Raw genomic sequence first — 16,990 nt, 5'->3', positions numbered from 1 at the left:
TCCACCTAGACTGCTGAAGTAACAGTTTCTCTTAATTTTGTAGTTTTAAATACTTTCTCTTTTTTTTTTTGAATCTCAAATATGGTTGGTTTTTTTTTTTAATCCCACTGTAGTCTTTCAGCATCCTCTGTGGTGAGAACTGTAGAAATACAATGGTATTTCTGCACTGAAGTCCTTGCCCCTCTTCAATCAGATGCATTTTCTCCAAAAAAAAGAAAAAAAAATCAATTATCTTACACATTTTGGAGTAATTCAGGTATGAAAGCAGAAGTGTCTTTTGCAAAATGATACATTTACCCTGCCTATAAAGCAGCATGTTTGCTTCCTTATGCTACAACATTGTGAAGTCAATTTCAATTGAAACAGGGAGCCAGCTTCTCCCTTCTGCGAGTCATTCACAGAGCAGAAAAGGAAATAAAACAGTCTGAAGAGAGAAAAATACAATGGCAAAAATCATAACCCTATGATAACTAAAAGTCACTGAATGTATTAACCCCTCCTCTTTACTCTTTGAACATTTTTATCATTTCTGCTCATGTATTTGATTTGCTGTGTCAGTCCCCTCTTATTTTCTATATTCTAAATGTAAAATGCCAACTGCAACACCTTTTTTACTAGTTTCCTATTAGTTGAATTTCATTTAATAAGGAAGACTTACCAAAATGAATCTTGTATCTTGTCATTTCCTTCTGGTCCTGTCGTGCACTCCTGCTTCTTTTTTTGTTTAGGGAACACAGGTTCCTTTTTAATACATAATTTTAGTAGAAATACTTTTGCATGGAGCTAGCTCCTCTCAAGTTGTTCTTTTGGCATAGTATCAGAGGAATAAGGTAATTTTTGTCACCACCAATTAAAAAGTTTTACAAAACAGGACTGTTATAAAACAATTAAACCTTGCAAATGCAGTAGTCTCTAGGAGGGAAACCCTGGAGGAAATTCTGCTTATTAAAATTGCAATTTTAGTTTCCATTAAAAAGGAGAATAAGACAACAGAAGATGGGTTGGCAAGACAAATTATTTCTTAATGTCAGTTGAGCTTATTTCAAATGAGATAACATATCTACACCAGGTTGGGTTCAACACATTTTTGCCTCGTCAACTCATTTATCTAATTCAGTCATCTTGATTATAGCCTCATGGACCTTCATTTTCAGAGGAAGAATTTCTTAACAAACAACCTACACAACATGCTGATTACTGAACAGTTAATTCTAATTAACTTGGCTATGGCAAGAGAATTTTGATAAAGTCCTAGACTGCAAATACGGTTTGGTTATTCTGGCCAAACGTCTTTAAAATCAAAACCCACAGCAGAGTCTCCAGATGAGACATCAGAGTGATAGGGATCTAATTTAAAGAAACAAATGAGAAAATTAAAATCACAAATAATTTATTCTTCCGTTAGAATTGATGGAGTACAGTTTTAAATAGCAATGAAGTACACAGTGGTGGAAAATTGGCACAGAACCTACAAGCTTTTAATTCATAATAATGTTCCTTATGCCTTATCTGTTCAAACCTTGATGTGTAGTTTCTATTGACCTTAAGAAAACTGTTTTCCCTTTAAAAAGAATGCACAGATTGAAAATCTTGTCTTTCATGTATAATGTCATATATGCTATGGACATCAGCTTTTCTTCTTCCCCCTGAACACTGATTGCCAACTGAAAGAACCAAAATATTATTTACTCCTTGGTTAATTTTAAGTTTTACCATTCATAAAAATTGCCAGGGATTCTTGAATGCATATATTTCTGCAGAAACAATATCCATTTCTTTATCTGATACACAGTTGCAGGGCTTCAGTTTCAAAACCAATTTTTTTTGTGTACTATTGTTATTGATCAAGGTGCTGCCTTCTCACTCTCCCACATGCAATGCTGTATGCATTAATGCAGTTCAAAACAAAATTTGGCATTTGCCTCACCAACAGATTTTATACTTGATGTTACAAAGCATCCCCTTGGTCTCATGTAAAACAGTAACAAAGATGGACGCAAACAAAAATGCCCCCTTTCTAAAGTTACTAACTCCCAGTCAGGAAAGCTCTCCTGGTTCTGGCCAGGATGGGGTTAATTTCTGCAGTAGCCAGGAGGGGACACCTTCTCTTCCAGGGACCCTTCCAGGCTGCGTATCCTCGGGTGGAAACGGGCTCTGCATGGTGAGCAATCAACTGCACGTGAATCCTTCTCCTCTTTCTTGCACCCTCTGGCACTGGCATTGCTGCTGTTACTTTCATTTTCCAATTTCATTGCTGCTTCCAGTAAATTTTCTCCCAAGCCATGATTTCTACCTTTTGTGCCTCCAATTCTTCTCTCCAGCCTGCCACAAGGGAAGGGGAAGGAGAGTGGGGAGCAAGCAAGCAGCGCGTGGTTCGGAGCGTGTCAGTGGGAAGACTAAAATTGGGGAATACCATTCCTAAACCACGACAAAAGTTTAGATAGGTTTTACAAAGTCCTCTAGGCTATTTTGATACATACAAATTATTCAACTAAAGGTTAAAATACACTTATACAATACAGTCCTGTTCTCCATATTCTTTTTCAAGTTCATTGCATATTCAAGCCAAGTAAAATTAACACTTGTCATTTTCTTTGTTATTGCAATTATTAAGAAGGATTACAGCTTGCTTTTGCAAAGCTCTGACAAAAACACTTGAGAAATAAAACCCAAAGGTTTATCTTGTTACCCAAAAAATGTTGCAGAAAATTGTCAAACTATGTTAAAAACAATTTTTACAAAACCGCTTCACTCAGAAAAATTGGAAAGCTTAAAAAATTCATCTTTGCACAAGACTATATTACACTGTCCTTAATTATGTTCTCATTTAGATAACTGGGATTCTCAATCTTTGTACGTGAACCCATCAGTGACATAGAATGCTCTCCATCTTTTTCACTGTTATCTTTACTGTACACCATTTCGAGACTAATACAATCAAGCACTTACCATGCCTCTAACCCATTTTTAACAGTAGATTTGTTATCCTGCCCAGTGAGTAGTGTACTGTCTTGCATATTCACCACATGAAAAACATAATATACAAAATATTGCTGCTGTAAAAAGTGTGCATTTCCCCTTTTCCCCTACAAAAAAAATCTGTGGAAAAAATATTAAATTCCCATAACCTTCATAAACATACAAAGCTGTTTGCACCTCTCAGTCTGTAACAGTCTATTTGACATACAATTCTCAACTCACTGCAAATTGTTATGTCACAGATTTTCTGTCCAATATTGCCATCTAGAGTAGAGATGTGAAACTAGTTTCTGAGAATCTACAGTCTTTAACAATTAACCCATAAAGACTGTATACCGTAAAACAGCCTCAAGATTTTTCCAAAATCTAGATGGAATGGGAGGTTCTCATCTCGGGAAGATGTCCACAGTGCTGAGGAGACAATATGGCTGCTAACAGATTTTGCCTACCGGAATGTGAGTATTTTTTCACTGTTGATAATTTCCATATTGACCCTAAAAAAAAAATCAAAATACATAATCAGACCACAAGACATATTTTCCAGTATTAAAAGCTGTAATTGGAAGACCATCCAAATAAAACTGTATGTTAAAAGGTGGAAACAAATAAAAGTAAATGATACACTGACTGATATGAGGAACTGGTGTAGCTTCATCTCACTAAAAATACTTCATGCTTTAATGTAGAAGTAAGACCAATGACATGAATTTAGGGCCAGGAACCTAATTTGATCAAAAGAGTATACCTTTAAATTCAATAGACTGCTGTGAAATTAGCAGAACATCATCAAAAAATAAAAGATGGGGATTACTTCCCACTTAAACTTTGAAAATTATTTCAAAAAGTCAAGGTCACCTAAATTCAAAGTAATTTAGGAAACTAACCATGACACAGAGATACCTAAAATTATTAATCTACCAAGCATTACAGAATAATGGCACATGTATTTCAAAACCAAGGCACATCCCGGTGAACACGAAGAACTAGTCCGCATATCCTACAGGAAGCAATTATTCCATAGATCTGATACACAGAATTACCACCCTTATTGATACTCTCTATTTCTTTTAACAGAACGTCATGCACTGCAGAGGTGGGCAGAGGTGAAAGCATCCATTAATGCTACAAGCTTGCCATGATCCTTCACCATGGGGTTCAAAGCTTGCAGAAAGAAGGACTGTGCTAGGAAGTGAACATGCTCCAAACTGTGATCCTGCCACCACTCCATGTTAAGTACCACCACAACAAGGCAGGATTTTACATTTGAGTTTGATGCTGCAATGTCAGTTATGTACCATTATAATACAACAATCAGTCATGAAGTAGAGTTTCACAACAGCTGCCAGATGAGAATTTAAGCAGCGCAATACCTATGGGAATGGCCGATATGAGAGTTCTTCTATAATCGAGTTTCCCAGTGGAACTTAAGACTGCACAAACTGGAGGAGCACAGCCTATCAACAGAGAGGGCTATCCACTTCTACTGCAAGGAAAGCTGGAAAAAACCCGGCAAACTGTGACTAAGTTTCCTTGACCCTATACTAGCCACAGGAAAAAATTTTCCTGTAGGTTATTGTTTTCAGAGGAAGCTACTGGGTCAGTGCATAAACATTTGGTTTATCTGTTAAATAATTAAAAGAAACTGCATCACTGAACTACCATACTGAAAGGGTTTGTTCCTTCTTCCTTGTCTTTTCTGATTTCTGCAGAAAGAAAGCCAACTGTTCTTTAAAATCGTGGGCAATTCTCACTTCTTCAGAAAAGTTTTTATTGAAAGTTCTACCTACCTTCTACTGACATATCAGCATTTTTTTTAGACATCAGAACTTCATCATTTAGTTAATCTTTATGTTGTTTATACCAAGGAAAGTAACTGTGTACATTTTAATGACATTTCTGAATGATTCATAGTGGAAAGTTTGGATTTTTATATGTTAGTATCTTTTAAAGGAAAAAAACCTGTTTCATCCTTTAATTCTAAGACATCTGTTTTTACAAGAGCGCTTCACTACAACTCCGGCCTCAAGTTTTGGTGGTAATTGTTTGTTTTAAACTCGTCTTAGCACTGATAAGAATGAAGCAGTTGATTTTCAGGTCACTTCTTTCTTATGTTCACTGCCCCCTTATACTGCAAAACCTGGTTTCATGTCTCCCCATAAACTCTGCAGCTGAAGGACTTCAGCTGCACGCCTGAGGTGCTTTTGCAACTGAAGAGAAAGATTAGGATTAGGATTTGTGTCTGTGGAAAATAAATTCAACCATTTCTATTGCAAAGCAGTGATGAAAAATGATTCACCATGAGATTTAGAGGCCTCATCTTTCATATTAGTCATTCACCATCAGGCTATGAAACACATCACCTTAATTTTTAAGGTCCAAAAATACTGCTGGGAAGCCCTCACTTTGCCAAATTGCATTAAAACTCAGCAAACTCGGAGAGTGACTTACCACAATTCCTTACAAATGATTCTTGGTAACTCACCAAGAAATGAACTCCATGAGAATTGTATGTACATACCTGAAAGACCATGTCCTCAAATTCCTTAGTTTAAATGTCCAGAGTCTAAGGTTATCAACTGAGTGTATAAGAATCACAACTTTCTCATCAAACAAAAGAATACCTGGTCATATCCATAAGGCCTCTGCTGTGGTGGCTGTGGTGGCCCAGGCTGTGTGGGTCTGTATCCCCCATACTGCTGTCCTTGTCCTTGTGGATAATTGGGATACTGAGGCCCTGGACCACTCTGAGAGGGGCCTGGGGATCGTTAAATGAAAAAAAAAAGAAAAAAGAAGACTGCTTAAGATGTTGGAAAGAAGAGAAGAGTAAAAGCACTGATTTTTACAGCTAACCAGGGTTAAATATTACTACTGTGCAATTAGGTGTTTTGAGCAGCCCCCCTGTCCCCCTGGAAAGCAGGGCCTGTGCTCCAACCACAGAAACATTTACTTTTATTTATATATTCATTATTTTATATCAATGCATGTAGTTCCACATACACAGGACAGAGAAGAACAAGGCAAGAAACTATAAACATGAGCCCTTTCCAGGATTTAGGAAGGCAGTCTCCTGATGTATGCTCCTTCAGTTCCAGAATTTTCTAATGCCAGGAGCAGCAGATGATCAGCTATGTTTAACATTTGGACCTTTTGAAGAGACCAGCAGTACTGTGCTGCCAGAAAGTGAAGTCTCACACCACAGCAGGCAATCATGGATGGGGTGTCAGGCAAGCAAGTTACACATGTGAAAAATTTGAGATGTGACAAGCAGTGAAAACTATTGTGAGATGGAAAAAAGCACCCTCTATTCCATACTCCTCTGGTAATATTAACTTTCCAGAAAATGGCTAGGAAAAACCCCAGAACTTTGACTCCAGTCTTTTTTCGTCTATTAAAGAAGTCATTCTTTTGCAAGTACAACTCTCTGTTACTATTCACAGGGACTTGACTTGTCTACCACTGGAAGCTGCACGTTACCGCCATCAGGCAGTGCAGCCATGTTCCAAACAAAATTATCCTCATCCCCCCAGCACTGGGAGAGATGGAGTACTCTGTATTGCAGTGGCACTCCCTAGGAATCCTTTGCAGTGGACCACCGCTTAAAAACGGGGTCTCTGTTTTTCAGAGCTGAAGATTTGCAGCTCTTCAGAAGTGCTTTCTTTAAAACAAACCAACCCTTTTTTTCCCTCCCCTCAGACGAAACAGATGTGTTTTAGCAACTGTGATTCAGTGCTACAGAGAGCTACTTTTAGCTACAGGCATTGGACATTAAGATGACATCAGCTGGTAACTCCTTCAGTAATGCTTGATCTGTAAGACAGTGAAAAAGATGACCTGGAGAAGAAAAGCTCTATAAGCTATTACCATTCTCCTCAGGCCTCAAATTCCCTTGAACTATGCAGTTTCAGTCTTCCACAGTGAAAACAAAACCTTAAAGATTGATAGTAATGACTGAGAGATTGATTTATTTTTGCAGATTAGAAAGCAATTAAGTATTAAATTGAGCAAGAATACGACATCTTAGAAGTGCTGTGTTCATCTGACAAATGAACATGGGTTTATTTATTCATGGTAATTCTTTATTGCTGAATTCTATATATTCACTGACATTTCAAAGAAAAAAATGGAACTTCAATAACAATTTCTGTTAGAAACCAGAAATTGAAAAGTATGTTATTCTGTTTTACGAATTATGTTGGGTAAGTGGCTCCAAAAGATTTCCTAATCCCTTTTCTTCTTGTATTTCTTAACCTAAACTTTCAGAATAAATCAGATTTTATTTCTTTACTTACAAAGTTCAGAGAAGCGATCAGCATGGACCTCCACTCTGATCTTCAGTCTGTTCCTATATTATGTTTAGTAGAATGTAGGTACAAGTATTACCTTAGAACTATCAATTCATCCATAACCTCCAGAAGTAGAACACTTGGTAAATGTCAGTGGATCCTCTTAAAACTTAACTCTGTCTCAACATAACTGGATTTCATGTGAATCTGGCATTTATCTACACGGCAAATTACCCATGCATTTCCTCACATACACACAATGCTGAAAGCTTTAGCATTTAAGCCTGCAAAAAAGCTAAAAGCTAGAATACATGGAATTTCAGAGCTTCCTTCTTCTGTGATAAATATGTATGGCTTTACAGTATGCAAGCAGGTAGAACTTAAAGAGCAGTCATTTCAGTATGCTCTTCTGACACAAAGTTTTTTAGAATTAATGCACAAAAATTACATACTACTACTTTAAGTTTCCTTTTTGGGAGGTTTTCCTTGAATCCAGGGACTTGTGGCAGAGGATTTCTCATTCTCATTTCTCCTTCCTTCTGTGTGTCAGAAGGTTTGGGCTACTAGCGCAAATTTGTAAGGCACAGTCTCTTTAAAGCTGCATTGTCAATGCTTACAGTCATTTCTCTACTGATCAGCACAAGAATTTGAAAAGAATGATTCATATATGTTGAATGAAGTTTTAAACTAGTTTTTAAAAGACTGTCTTAATTGGCAAATCAAGAGATGAACGGGGTTGCCATCTTTGTGAGTGCGTTCACCTACAGAAAACAGAAAAGAGCAGAATCTTTCTGGGTCCTTCTAAATTACAGACACCCATTATAAGGCTGTTTAGTCACCCTTGGTTTTCTGTGCTACCACACTCTCCTAGACTGCCAACAGATCTAATACCCAAAAGATGCCACCCTCCACATTTTCTTGTTTTGGCCCAGTGAAATTGCAGGCACAGAGCTGTTCTGTGCAGGCCTGGCCTCTGGACACAGTCAAACAGGGATGGAATAACACACAACAAGGGTCTGTCTCTCTTAGTCCTTTCTGCGACAGCTGTCTGTGTGCTCAGGCTCTTACCATAACCCTGCTGTTGTCCTGGATAGCCTTGTTGGCCGGGATATTGCTGCTGTTGTGGTGGATAACCCTGCTGTTGGGGTGGTCCTTGATATGCATCTTGCTGCTGACCGTATTGCGAGTTTCCTGTAAGATCATTGCAAGAAAGCAGAAACTCATAAAGACACCTATTTTATTTTCTTTTCCTTCTAAGATGCACAGCCAACAACACAAGAACAAAATGAAAATGCAATCTTGATTTCAAAAACTGAACAAAACAAAGAAAACTCAAACCAAACAGAAGGAACTCGGCCAAACAAACTGCAGTTAAAGCCAATTTTGCAAAGTTGAACTGCAGCATTTTCAGCATCTCTGCCAAACGAGCATTACATTTACTGGAACATCACAGTCATAAGATCATGACTATGCTAAATAAAATAAAAAAAAAAAGACAAAATTAAGGACAGCTACAAGAGCACAGACTAGCTACACAAGATCAGCAAGCTGTTTCCTAACGGCACTATAATTATACAAAATATATATACACACACAAAAAGATATACAACTGAACCAACAAATTTACGTTTAAATAAAAATTTCCATTGACGTAAAAAAAAAAAATCTCTAGAGTGTTTTAGTCATTTTACTGTTGTTAGAATGGCAAGTTGTGGTTATATATTTTAGGTGTTTGCAAGAAATTATTCTGAAGGCTTCAAGTTCCCTGCCATTTCCAAGACAGCCAGCAACTAGTATTCTACAAGAGCTTTGCATGGGTATAAGTTGTGTTGTGCAAGAATTTCTGTTCCCGTTGAGGGTGGGGGAGGAAAGGGAATGTCTGTGCGTATGTGTGTGAAGGTATATAGATACCTCCTTCGTAGTAATGTTGTGAGGAATCCTCATAAGGCCTATCGTAGCCTTGTTCAGGATACGACGGTTGCTGATAACCGTAATCATTATGACCTACATCAATTCGACAAGAGACAGGAAGAAACGTTAATGGCCTCTGAGTGAAAACCCTAAAAATATTTCATTTCTCAGAAAAATGAAAAAAAAAATTCAACTGGATATACATGAAAAAGAATTTTCAATTGTATTAGCCAAAGACTTATTAATATGATTTCCTTTCATATTGAATTAACATGTGACAGGGGAAAAAAAAGGCTTAATGCAGTAGTTCTAGAAACATCACAGCAAGGGATGGTCTTAACCTTCTGATAATCCTTGTTGGGGGAGTGGGGGGGGAAGTACTTCATCTTTCACTCAAAAAAAAATGAAAGCATTTAGGCCTTTCACATGTAAATAACCTGAATTAAATTAGAATGAACAAAGAAAGCAATTATCATACTTTGCCTAACACCTGTTCTGCTGATCTCCAATTCAAAAGCATATGCTAAAAGCAGTGTGAAATATAACAAATAAAGTTCAATGACGTTATGAACCATCATCTACATTAAATTCTGTTTTTAAATGACAGAAATATAACACTCTCAAGGTTCTACAAACAGAATTCCTATGTAAGTTCTTAAGAAAACTTTTCCTCTTACATTCCAGTCCTGAGCAGATTCATTATAAACAAACCTTTCTATTCAGAGACTACAGGCATCTCGGATTAAGAAACCAATATATGCAGTAAGCACCCCACCTGTTGTTGGTTTTAGCACACATATATTTTGTCTTACAGATGATCAAAATATATCTGGTTGCTAACTTGGTCAAGAATACGTGCCAAAATTTTGTTTACGTTCAAAATTAAATCATAGAATTTGGAATAAAATTTTTAAATAAAAGTAAGGAAAGGAGGAAACAGTTCTAAAACTCAGTGATTTTGTTATCAGGTCTGCAACTGTACAATGCATCATTGACTGAATCTTAGATACATACATAACCATTAAAACAAGCCTTAAAACATATGCTCTTTGTATTCTACATAAGAGTAATAATGAGGTAATGATAAAGATGACTCTTTACAAGGAATAGATCTTAGAAGTAATCTGTGCTGCCAGAGAGCTGTTGATGGTAACATCAAACTGCCCTTACTAGAGTAAATTGCCTGTAACAGTTTAGTGTTCATGTGTGTACATAAATGTTCCAAAATGAAAGCTGAATAATTACCAGTTAATGCAACTTGTAAAATAACTCTGCACATACATCTCCAGAAACTAACACATGTAAGCTTATACAGATGTGGCTTGATGTATCTTAAAATCAATTTAATAGAAATTAAATTCAAACAACTGACTGGTATCCCTTTATTTGCAATGAGTAGTTGCTTTGGCAATTACACAGCTTTGCTTGGTATACATTTTTTCAAACATTAACATCTACCCCAGTTCTTGAACTTCATAAGATACCATTAAGTTGCACACATGGTTATCACAGTAGTCAGGAGTCAGCATCTTTGGTCTCCCAGTCTCTGCTCAGCCTGAAAACAAGTTAATTTCAACTTCTCTAACTTATAAGACAATTCAATAGCCTTTAGCACTCCATATTCCAAGAGGCAGGAGGACAAACTTATGAAATTCAAAGTTTCAGTCTTGTCTTGAAAGCACTGAGGGGACATCTAAAGAGGATTCACATTTCCAATATCCTCAGGGCAGGGACCATTTTATTCCTATATAAATGTTAAACTGAAAGCCCATACCATGTCAGCAATAACACATTTGTGCGACTTACATGAAAACTAAACACTAAGTTTAAAAAAATAGAGTCTTTACAGAAAAAAACCACATCCTTTTAGCAAGTTTTTTCAGTTCAGTAAAATTTTTAATAAAAGGATATCGCCCCCTCTCTTATTGATAATAAAGTTATGACTGTTTAAATTCATCTCAATTATACTAGATATGCTAAGGAACTCTCCATTCTTTTAGAGAAACCAATTATTTCCATTCATTTTGAAATACTAAAACTGTTAAGAGTTTCAAATGGGAATAATACAAATTACATGCTTTAAGTTGTAAATTTGTCATAGTAACTTAAACTGTAGTAACAATTCTGAATTTGGAAGGTTTTGTAAATGTGAGGTATGATATCCAATTACTATTCTTGCCTCATCCCCTAATTTTGGGCATATGACTACATTAGTATTGGGCAGGTATAGAAAATGGGAAAGTTAACATTTATGAGAGATTACCATCAGGGTAATATTGCTGGTTCATGCCTTCTGGAGGACCTTGTCCACCATGACTGTATTGGTCCCCATAATAGTCTTCCTGGCCTGAGTACTGCTGTGGTGGGCCTGAAAAACCACAACCAGTCAATACGTAAATAACTTGTTTTCTCTATTATAAAGCCTGCTAATTTCTGAATTTAGTATGAGAAATATTTCTCAAATGTATTCCCCACCCATACTGTTGCATTACAGACAACATATGTAATCTGGTTTAGTTAAAAAAATAAGTAAATGTATCTATCTACGTATACAAATACACAGTTGTTTGGCTGCACTAGACTGAGACTATATACATCAAACTTAAGTTTTGAGCTTATTTTAGGAATATGTGTATAAAAGACCAAGGTGTTAAAGATGTTAAAAATGAAATCATTCCTTGTTGAAAAGGACTAAAAAGAAAAAAGAGACTCAATATTGCGGAACTTTGTTCCTTTGTTTGTAATTGAATGAATTCAGAACCAAGTAGGTACTCTGTTCCTTTTCTGTACCTATCATTTAAATATCAAAACAGAATTCTGCATCAGCATATCTGAGATGCATAATTTCAGAATGCATAATCTCAGAAAGAACCAAAGGAAAAAGAAAACAAACTTGTCTTCACATTTCATGGTGACAGCAGTAATCTCTTGCTGCAAGAACCACCCTTAAAAAGGATAACAAAAAGAGTGTACAAACAAAGCCTGTCACACCAAATTACTTGACAGAAATTTGGTGTAAGCAAGAAAGTGATGTAAAATGGTTTCAAACATGGTTATTTAAAATCAGTGTAAAAATACTGAAGTGAATTCCTACCTTGCTGTGGTGGCCTGTATGGAGGAATCTGTCTCTGCCCCATCATGTGATTTCCTTGGTTAACTTGGCCCATCATTCCCATCGGTGGCTGCTGCCCCTGGTAATGCTGGCTACCTGCCTGTGGCATGTTGTATTGCTGGGAGGGAGGCTGCTGGTGCATCATTGGACCTGCAAAAGGAGAAGCAGCAAAAATGTCAAATATGCAAAAATTATTTGTGATTAAACCTTGCCAAAAGAACATGGAAAACCCAACCTTTAAAAACGGACCAAAAAAGGCTCAGTATATCCAGTGCTCTGATAAGAGTTTGTTGTTTCTGGACTTATGCAAATGTAGGTGAACAATTCAGTAACCAAACTACAAAAGAGAAGTCAGCCTAAACAAGGTTGCTTTTTAGATGATTTTTCTTCAAAACCACAGATACTAGTTTACACATACACAAAGATAACTGGAACAGTTTCATCAATCTTTGCTCTAAAAAATATCTTCAAAAAAGGTGTAGGTGAAAACCTGATGGTGAAACCTTGGTAAGTCATAAAAAGATTATTTAACATTTGTGATCTCCTCAGAGCATAGTTTCAATACACACATAGTTGCTGTTATATTCCATCAACAAACCACTAAGCTGTTATCACAAAATCAACAATTTTATTTAGCCTGTAAAGACAAACCATGTGAACCAGATAGGCACACACAGAAGGCATATGCAGAAGGCCCACAGAACACAGGCTCTGCCTGATACTGAACAGTCCTAAACAGCCTTAACAAAAAAATCTTCTTTCATACCAAGTTGCACCAAGTTTCCATGAACCACAGGAACAGATCAGGAGAGATAAAGTACTGTCCATGTTTCATCAACTGAGAAAATCTGATTAAGGCTGTACTTAGAGAAACGCAAATTTCAGTAATGAAAACAGACAGTTAAAGAGCACCCTACTGACACCACACAGCAATGAAAACGATGATTACACCATTTCATTATATGAGATTGCAGGTTAGATTGATATAACATTTAACAAAGAACAGCCTCTGCTCCTCCTCTGTAGTACCACTTCAGAAAAGAGTTATTCCAGTATCAAAAACATGAGGAGGAAAGAGTTGTGGCAAGGAGCTAAACTTTTTTAAACAACAGATTTTTGTAATATATTAACTCAAACCACTTAACACATACTATAACGGTGAAACCCCAAGCTTTTTTTGCCTTTTTAAAAAGTAATTTGTTTTATAAACTACAAAGACAACAAGAAGCTAGCAGCCTCACTAAAAACTAAGACAAATCATGGTATCAAACATCAAATTAGCAGAGCCACTCCTAGCTGCCATCCAAGGAGAAAAAGGAAGATAGCACCTACTTTCTGTATGCTTAGATTTTGCCACTCCATTTAGTATTTTTAAGTAACTAGGTGCTGGAGCACAAGCAGAAAGTCCTGTGTGAAACTACAGCACTGGAAAAATACCTAGATACCGTCAAGTGACTGGATTTACACAGGCAAAGGAATATGTAGTCACTTAGATCCTGTCTATGCGGAGTTATGAGGGAAAGTGAGGAAAAATTAATTAATGGTATGAATTCAAAGTGCATTAGTTAAATCCCATTAAACCCCTGCGTGGGATCTCTTACTGAGAAGTAAAGTGGCCTAAGCTTCATTCTCCTCTAAAAATAAATATTGGCCATTCTTAAGAAGATCCAGTTATGCTTCTATCCTTCAGTATGGCAAGTTTCTGTGTCCCAATTTTAAAGTAAAAAAAAAAAAAAAAAAGGGTTAAATTGAGATGTACTTATTTTAATTATTGGCAAAATACACTTCCTTTTTTGATCTTCTAAACGAGTAGATAATTTAGATTATTTCATTTCACTGCTCCTCTGTTTGGAGGTACTGAGAAACATTAGGCAGCCTTGAAAAAAAATAGAAACTTGTTGCCATAATATTCCTAGATCTCAAGAAAGCTTGTTAATTAACAATATTAATATTAGTCACAATACAATGTGATAAAATGTGTTGGGTCCCCATGGTGCAATGTAGAGATTTTCTGTTTGCTTTTTAAATTAGAACTTCATTAACGCTTTGTAGAGCCACAATGAGAATTCACTACCCTGTATCAGGCTGTGTGTTGTGTTCATAACAGACAGCCTGGCTTCCTTCCAGTTTAGTTCTTCCTATTAAGAAGATACCTAAAAGAACCACCATGGTCTCTACTGCCTCATGGAACATAACCATTTTATGCAGTAGTTTTGAGGGATGAGAGGACTTTGAATTTATTCCTCCATTTGAAAAATCTCGCCTAGGAGAAAGCTACATTTATTCACCATGTAATACTTAATATGACATAAAATCCCGAAACTTAATAAAAAACTTAACAACTATTAATTCATTATCTACTTGGATATGGAAAAATTTGAGAAGTGGGCCCAAGAGAACTTCATGAATTTCAACAAGTCCAAGGGCAAGATGCAGCACCTGGGTCGGGGCAAACCCAGACGTGAGTACAGAGTGGGAAGCTCACTGACAGCAGCCCTGACAAGATCTTGGGGGTTTGCACTGAGGAAAAGCTGGGTATGATCTGGCAATGTGGGCCTGCAGCCCAAAAAACCAACTGTATCCTGGGCTGCATGAAAAACATGGCCAGGAGGTTAAGGGAGGTGATTCTGCCCCTCTACTCTGCTCTGGTGAGACCCCACCCAGAGTGCTGTATCCAGCTCTGGGGTGCCCAGCACAGGAAAGACACAGACCTGTCGGAGCGAGTCTAGAGGAAGGCCACAAGGATGATCAGAGGGATAGAGCTATAAGGAAACGCTGAGAGAGCATGGGTAAGAGAAGGGTACAGGAAGACCTCACTGTGGCTTTCCAGTATTTTAAGGGGCCTTATAAAAGCAAGGGAGATGGACTTTTTATACAGGCAGATAGTGACAGAACAAGGGGCAATGGATTTAAATTGAAAGCAGGTGTGTACAGATCGGATATTAGGAAGAAATTCTTTACTTTGAGGGTGGTGAGGCACTGGAACAGGCTGCCCACAGAAGTTGTGGATGTCCCATCCCTGGATGCGTTCAAGACCAGGATGGATGGGGCTCTGAGCAACCTGAGCTAGCTGTAGCACAGGCAGGGAGACTGGAACTACATAATGTTTCAGGTCCCTTCCAACCCCAACCCAAACCATTCAATGATTCTATAATGCTTTCTAATATTTGTCGCACATATTTTTACAAGCACCCTGAAACACAGCTCTTGAATCTCTCATCAGGTCACAACAAACTACATTTGGTGGAAGTCATGATCTCTTCCAGACCTGGAGATAAGACTCTCATATACAAAGCCCTCAAAACTGCGAGCTGCAAGAGAATGCTCACTGCTTTCAAAAACTCTCTATAGAAACTCTTTTTTTGTGAATTTCTAAAATTATTTAATCCAGAGAGGACAAAGTATCTGATTTGTACAGAGTTCAAAATGCATCCAAAGAAATACTGTGTTATGATTATCTCTGTAAAATGTGGAAGTACAGAATTTAACTAGCCTACATTATCAAGAATACACATTTTTGTTTAGTAGGTGTAGACAACTTTGAAATGAGCAGTTAAGGAAAAAAAGTAACTTCTGCTCCAGCCAGGATCTCCTACAGAGGCCTCATGTACAGGGAAGAAAAGGTAGGTAGATTAAAGCAAAAATGGACTACTACCTGACCTTCTTGTAAGTACAGTGACACAGTGGCAGTCTCCTGACAGGAAAGGACTTTTAGAAACTGACAACCTAGTCTTCACACAGGTAAGATAAATAGAAAGAAACAGAAATACAAACTGAAAGTAGGTCCCAGATAAAGCTAACAAATCTGAGACCAGAAGTGCAGAGGATGAAAGAGCTCCAGAAAAGTTTAGTGGTTTAAAAATGTCTCCTTGGCATTGTCCCTTACGCTGAATCTCAGATACTGGTGGGAAATGCTATGAGAGGACAAGAGTAAGTGCTGATGTGGTTGAACCTTCTGAAGAAGCAGAGAAGTGAGGAACCACACTCACAAATGAACTGGTGACTCTGCTGTTCTGACTAAAGAGCAATGGGAACAGGTGGGTAAGACCAAAAAGCAGCAGTACAAGCTATTGCTTCTTCAGTCTTCCAAATTATGATGGTTGTGTTGCTCAGAGGTCGGTTCTTTAGGCATTTTAAAATGTGCACTTGGCATGGATGAAGCAACTGGATATCTGTATCTAGAGTATCAGCAAAGCCCACCATGCTACACCTACCATCAGCAATCTCATCACTGTGTCTACTGTTACAAAACTAACAAAATATGTACCACTGCAGCAACCCTCAGCAAAAACTTTTCGATGTTGGTCTACATGTTTAAAAAAAATGCTTGTTTCTTTAAGTGATGGTTTTAAGTCTTGTGAGAGCTATCTTAGAAACTATACCGTAGGGTCAATTTAACATGACAAACACTACAATTCAGATGTGCTTAGTCAAATGAACCACCATCCTAAAGGTGTTTTAACACCAGATGCAGTTTAAACATTATCTCAAAAGACCTTGAGGATACAAAACTTTTTGCTACTCCTAATGTATAACCTAGGCTGCAAATTAAAGACAGTAGACACTCCTCCACACTACCTTACTCCACAAACTTTTAATCTCAAACCAAAACATAATTTCAGGTATCATTTTAAAAAAAACTAGTCCATAAAATGTGATACAAAAAATTCCTTAGTTACCAACACTGCCTTTCATGTTTTACCCT

At 37.3% G+C, this 16,990-nt stretch overlaps 1 protein-coding gene across 3 annotated transcripts in view; it reads right to left on the bottom strand.

The window, feature by feature from the left end:
- Nucleotides 1-1,373: 1,373 nt before the first annotated feature.
- The window catches only part of SS18 (SS18, nBAF chromatin remodeling complex subunit), a 48,769-nt gene continuing 33,152 nt past the window's right edge, over nt 1,374-16,990 (bottom strand). Inside the window, exons 6-11 of one of the 3 annotated variants that reach the window (XM_008636805.2) lie at nt 12,268-12,435; nt 11,437-11,541; nt 9,174-9,266; nt 8,331-8,453; nt 5,601-5,734; nt 1,374-3,473 (exon numbers count right to left, since the gene is read on the bottom strand). In XM_008636805.2, coding sequence (XP_008635027.1) covers nt 3,447-3,473; nt 5,601-5,734; nt 8,331-8,453; nt 9,174-9,266; nt 11,437-11,541; nt 12,268-12,435 — 650 coding nt within the window. In that variant the 3' untranslated portion in view covers nt 1,374-3,446. The remainder of the gene's footprint in view (nt 3,474-5,600; nt 5,735-8,330; nt 8,454-9,173; nt 9,267-11,436; nt 11,542-12,267; nt 12,436-16,990) is intronic. The other 2 variants (XM_017738274.1, XM_017738275.1) reach the window with 2 other exon arrangements.

Source organism: Corvus brachyrhynchos, unplaced genomic scaffold, assembly GCF_000691975.1.
Source record: "Corvus brachyrhynchos isolate BGI_N302 unplaced genomic scaffold, ASM69197v1 scaffold106, whole genome shotgun sequence".
Taxonomy (NCBI): domain Eukaryota; kingdom Metazoa; phylum Chordata; class Aves; order Passeriformes; family Corvidae; genus Corvus; species Corvus brachyrhynchos.
This window is presented reverse-complemented; position numbering and strand designations above follow the sequence as displayed.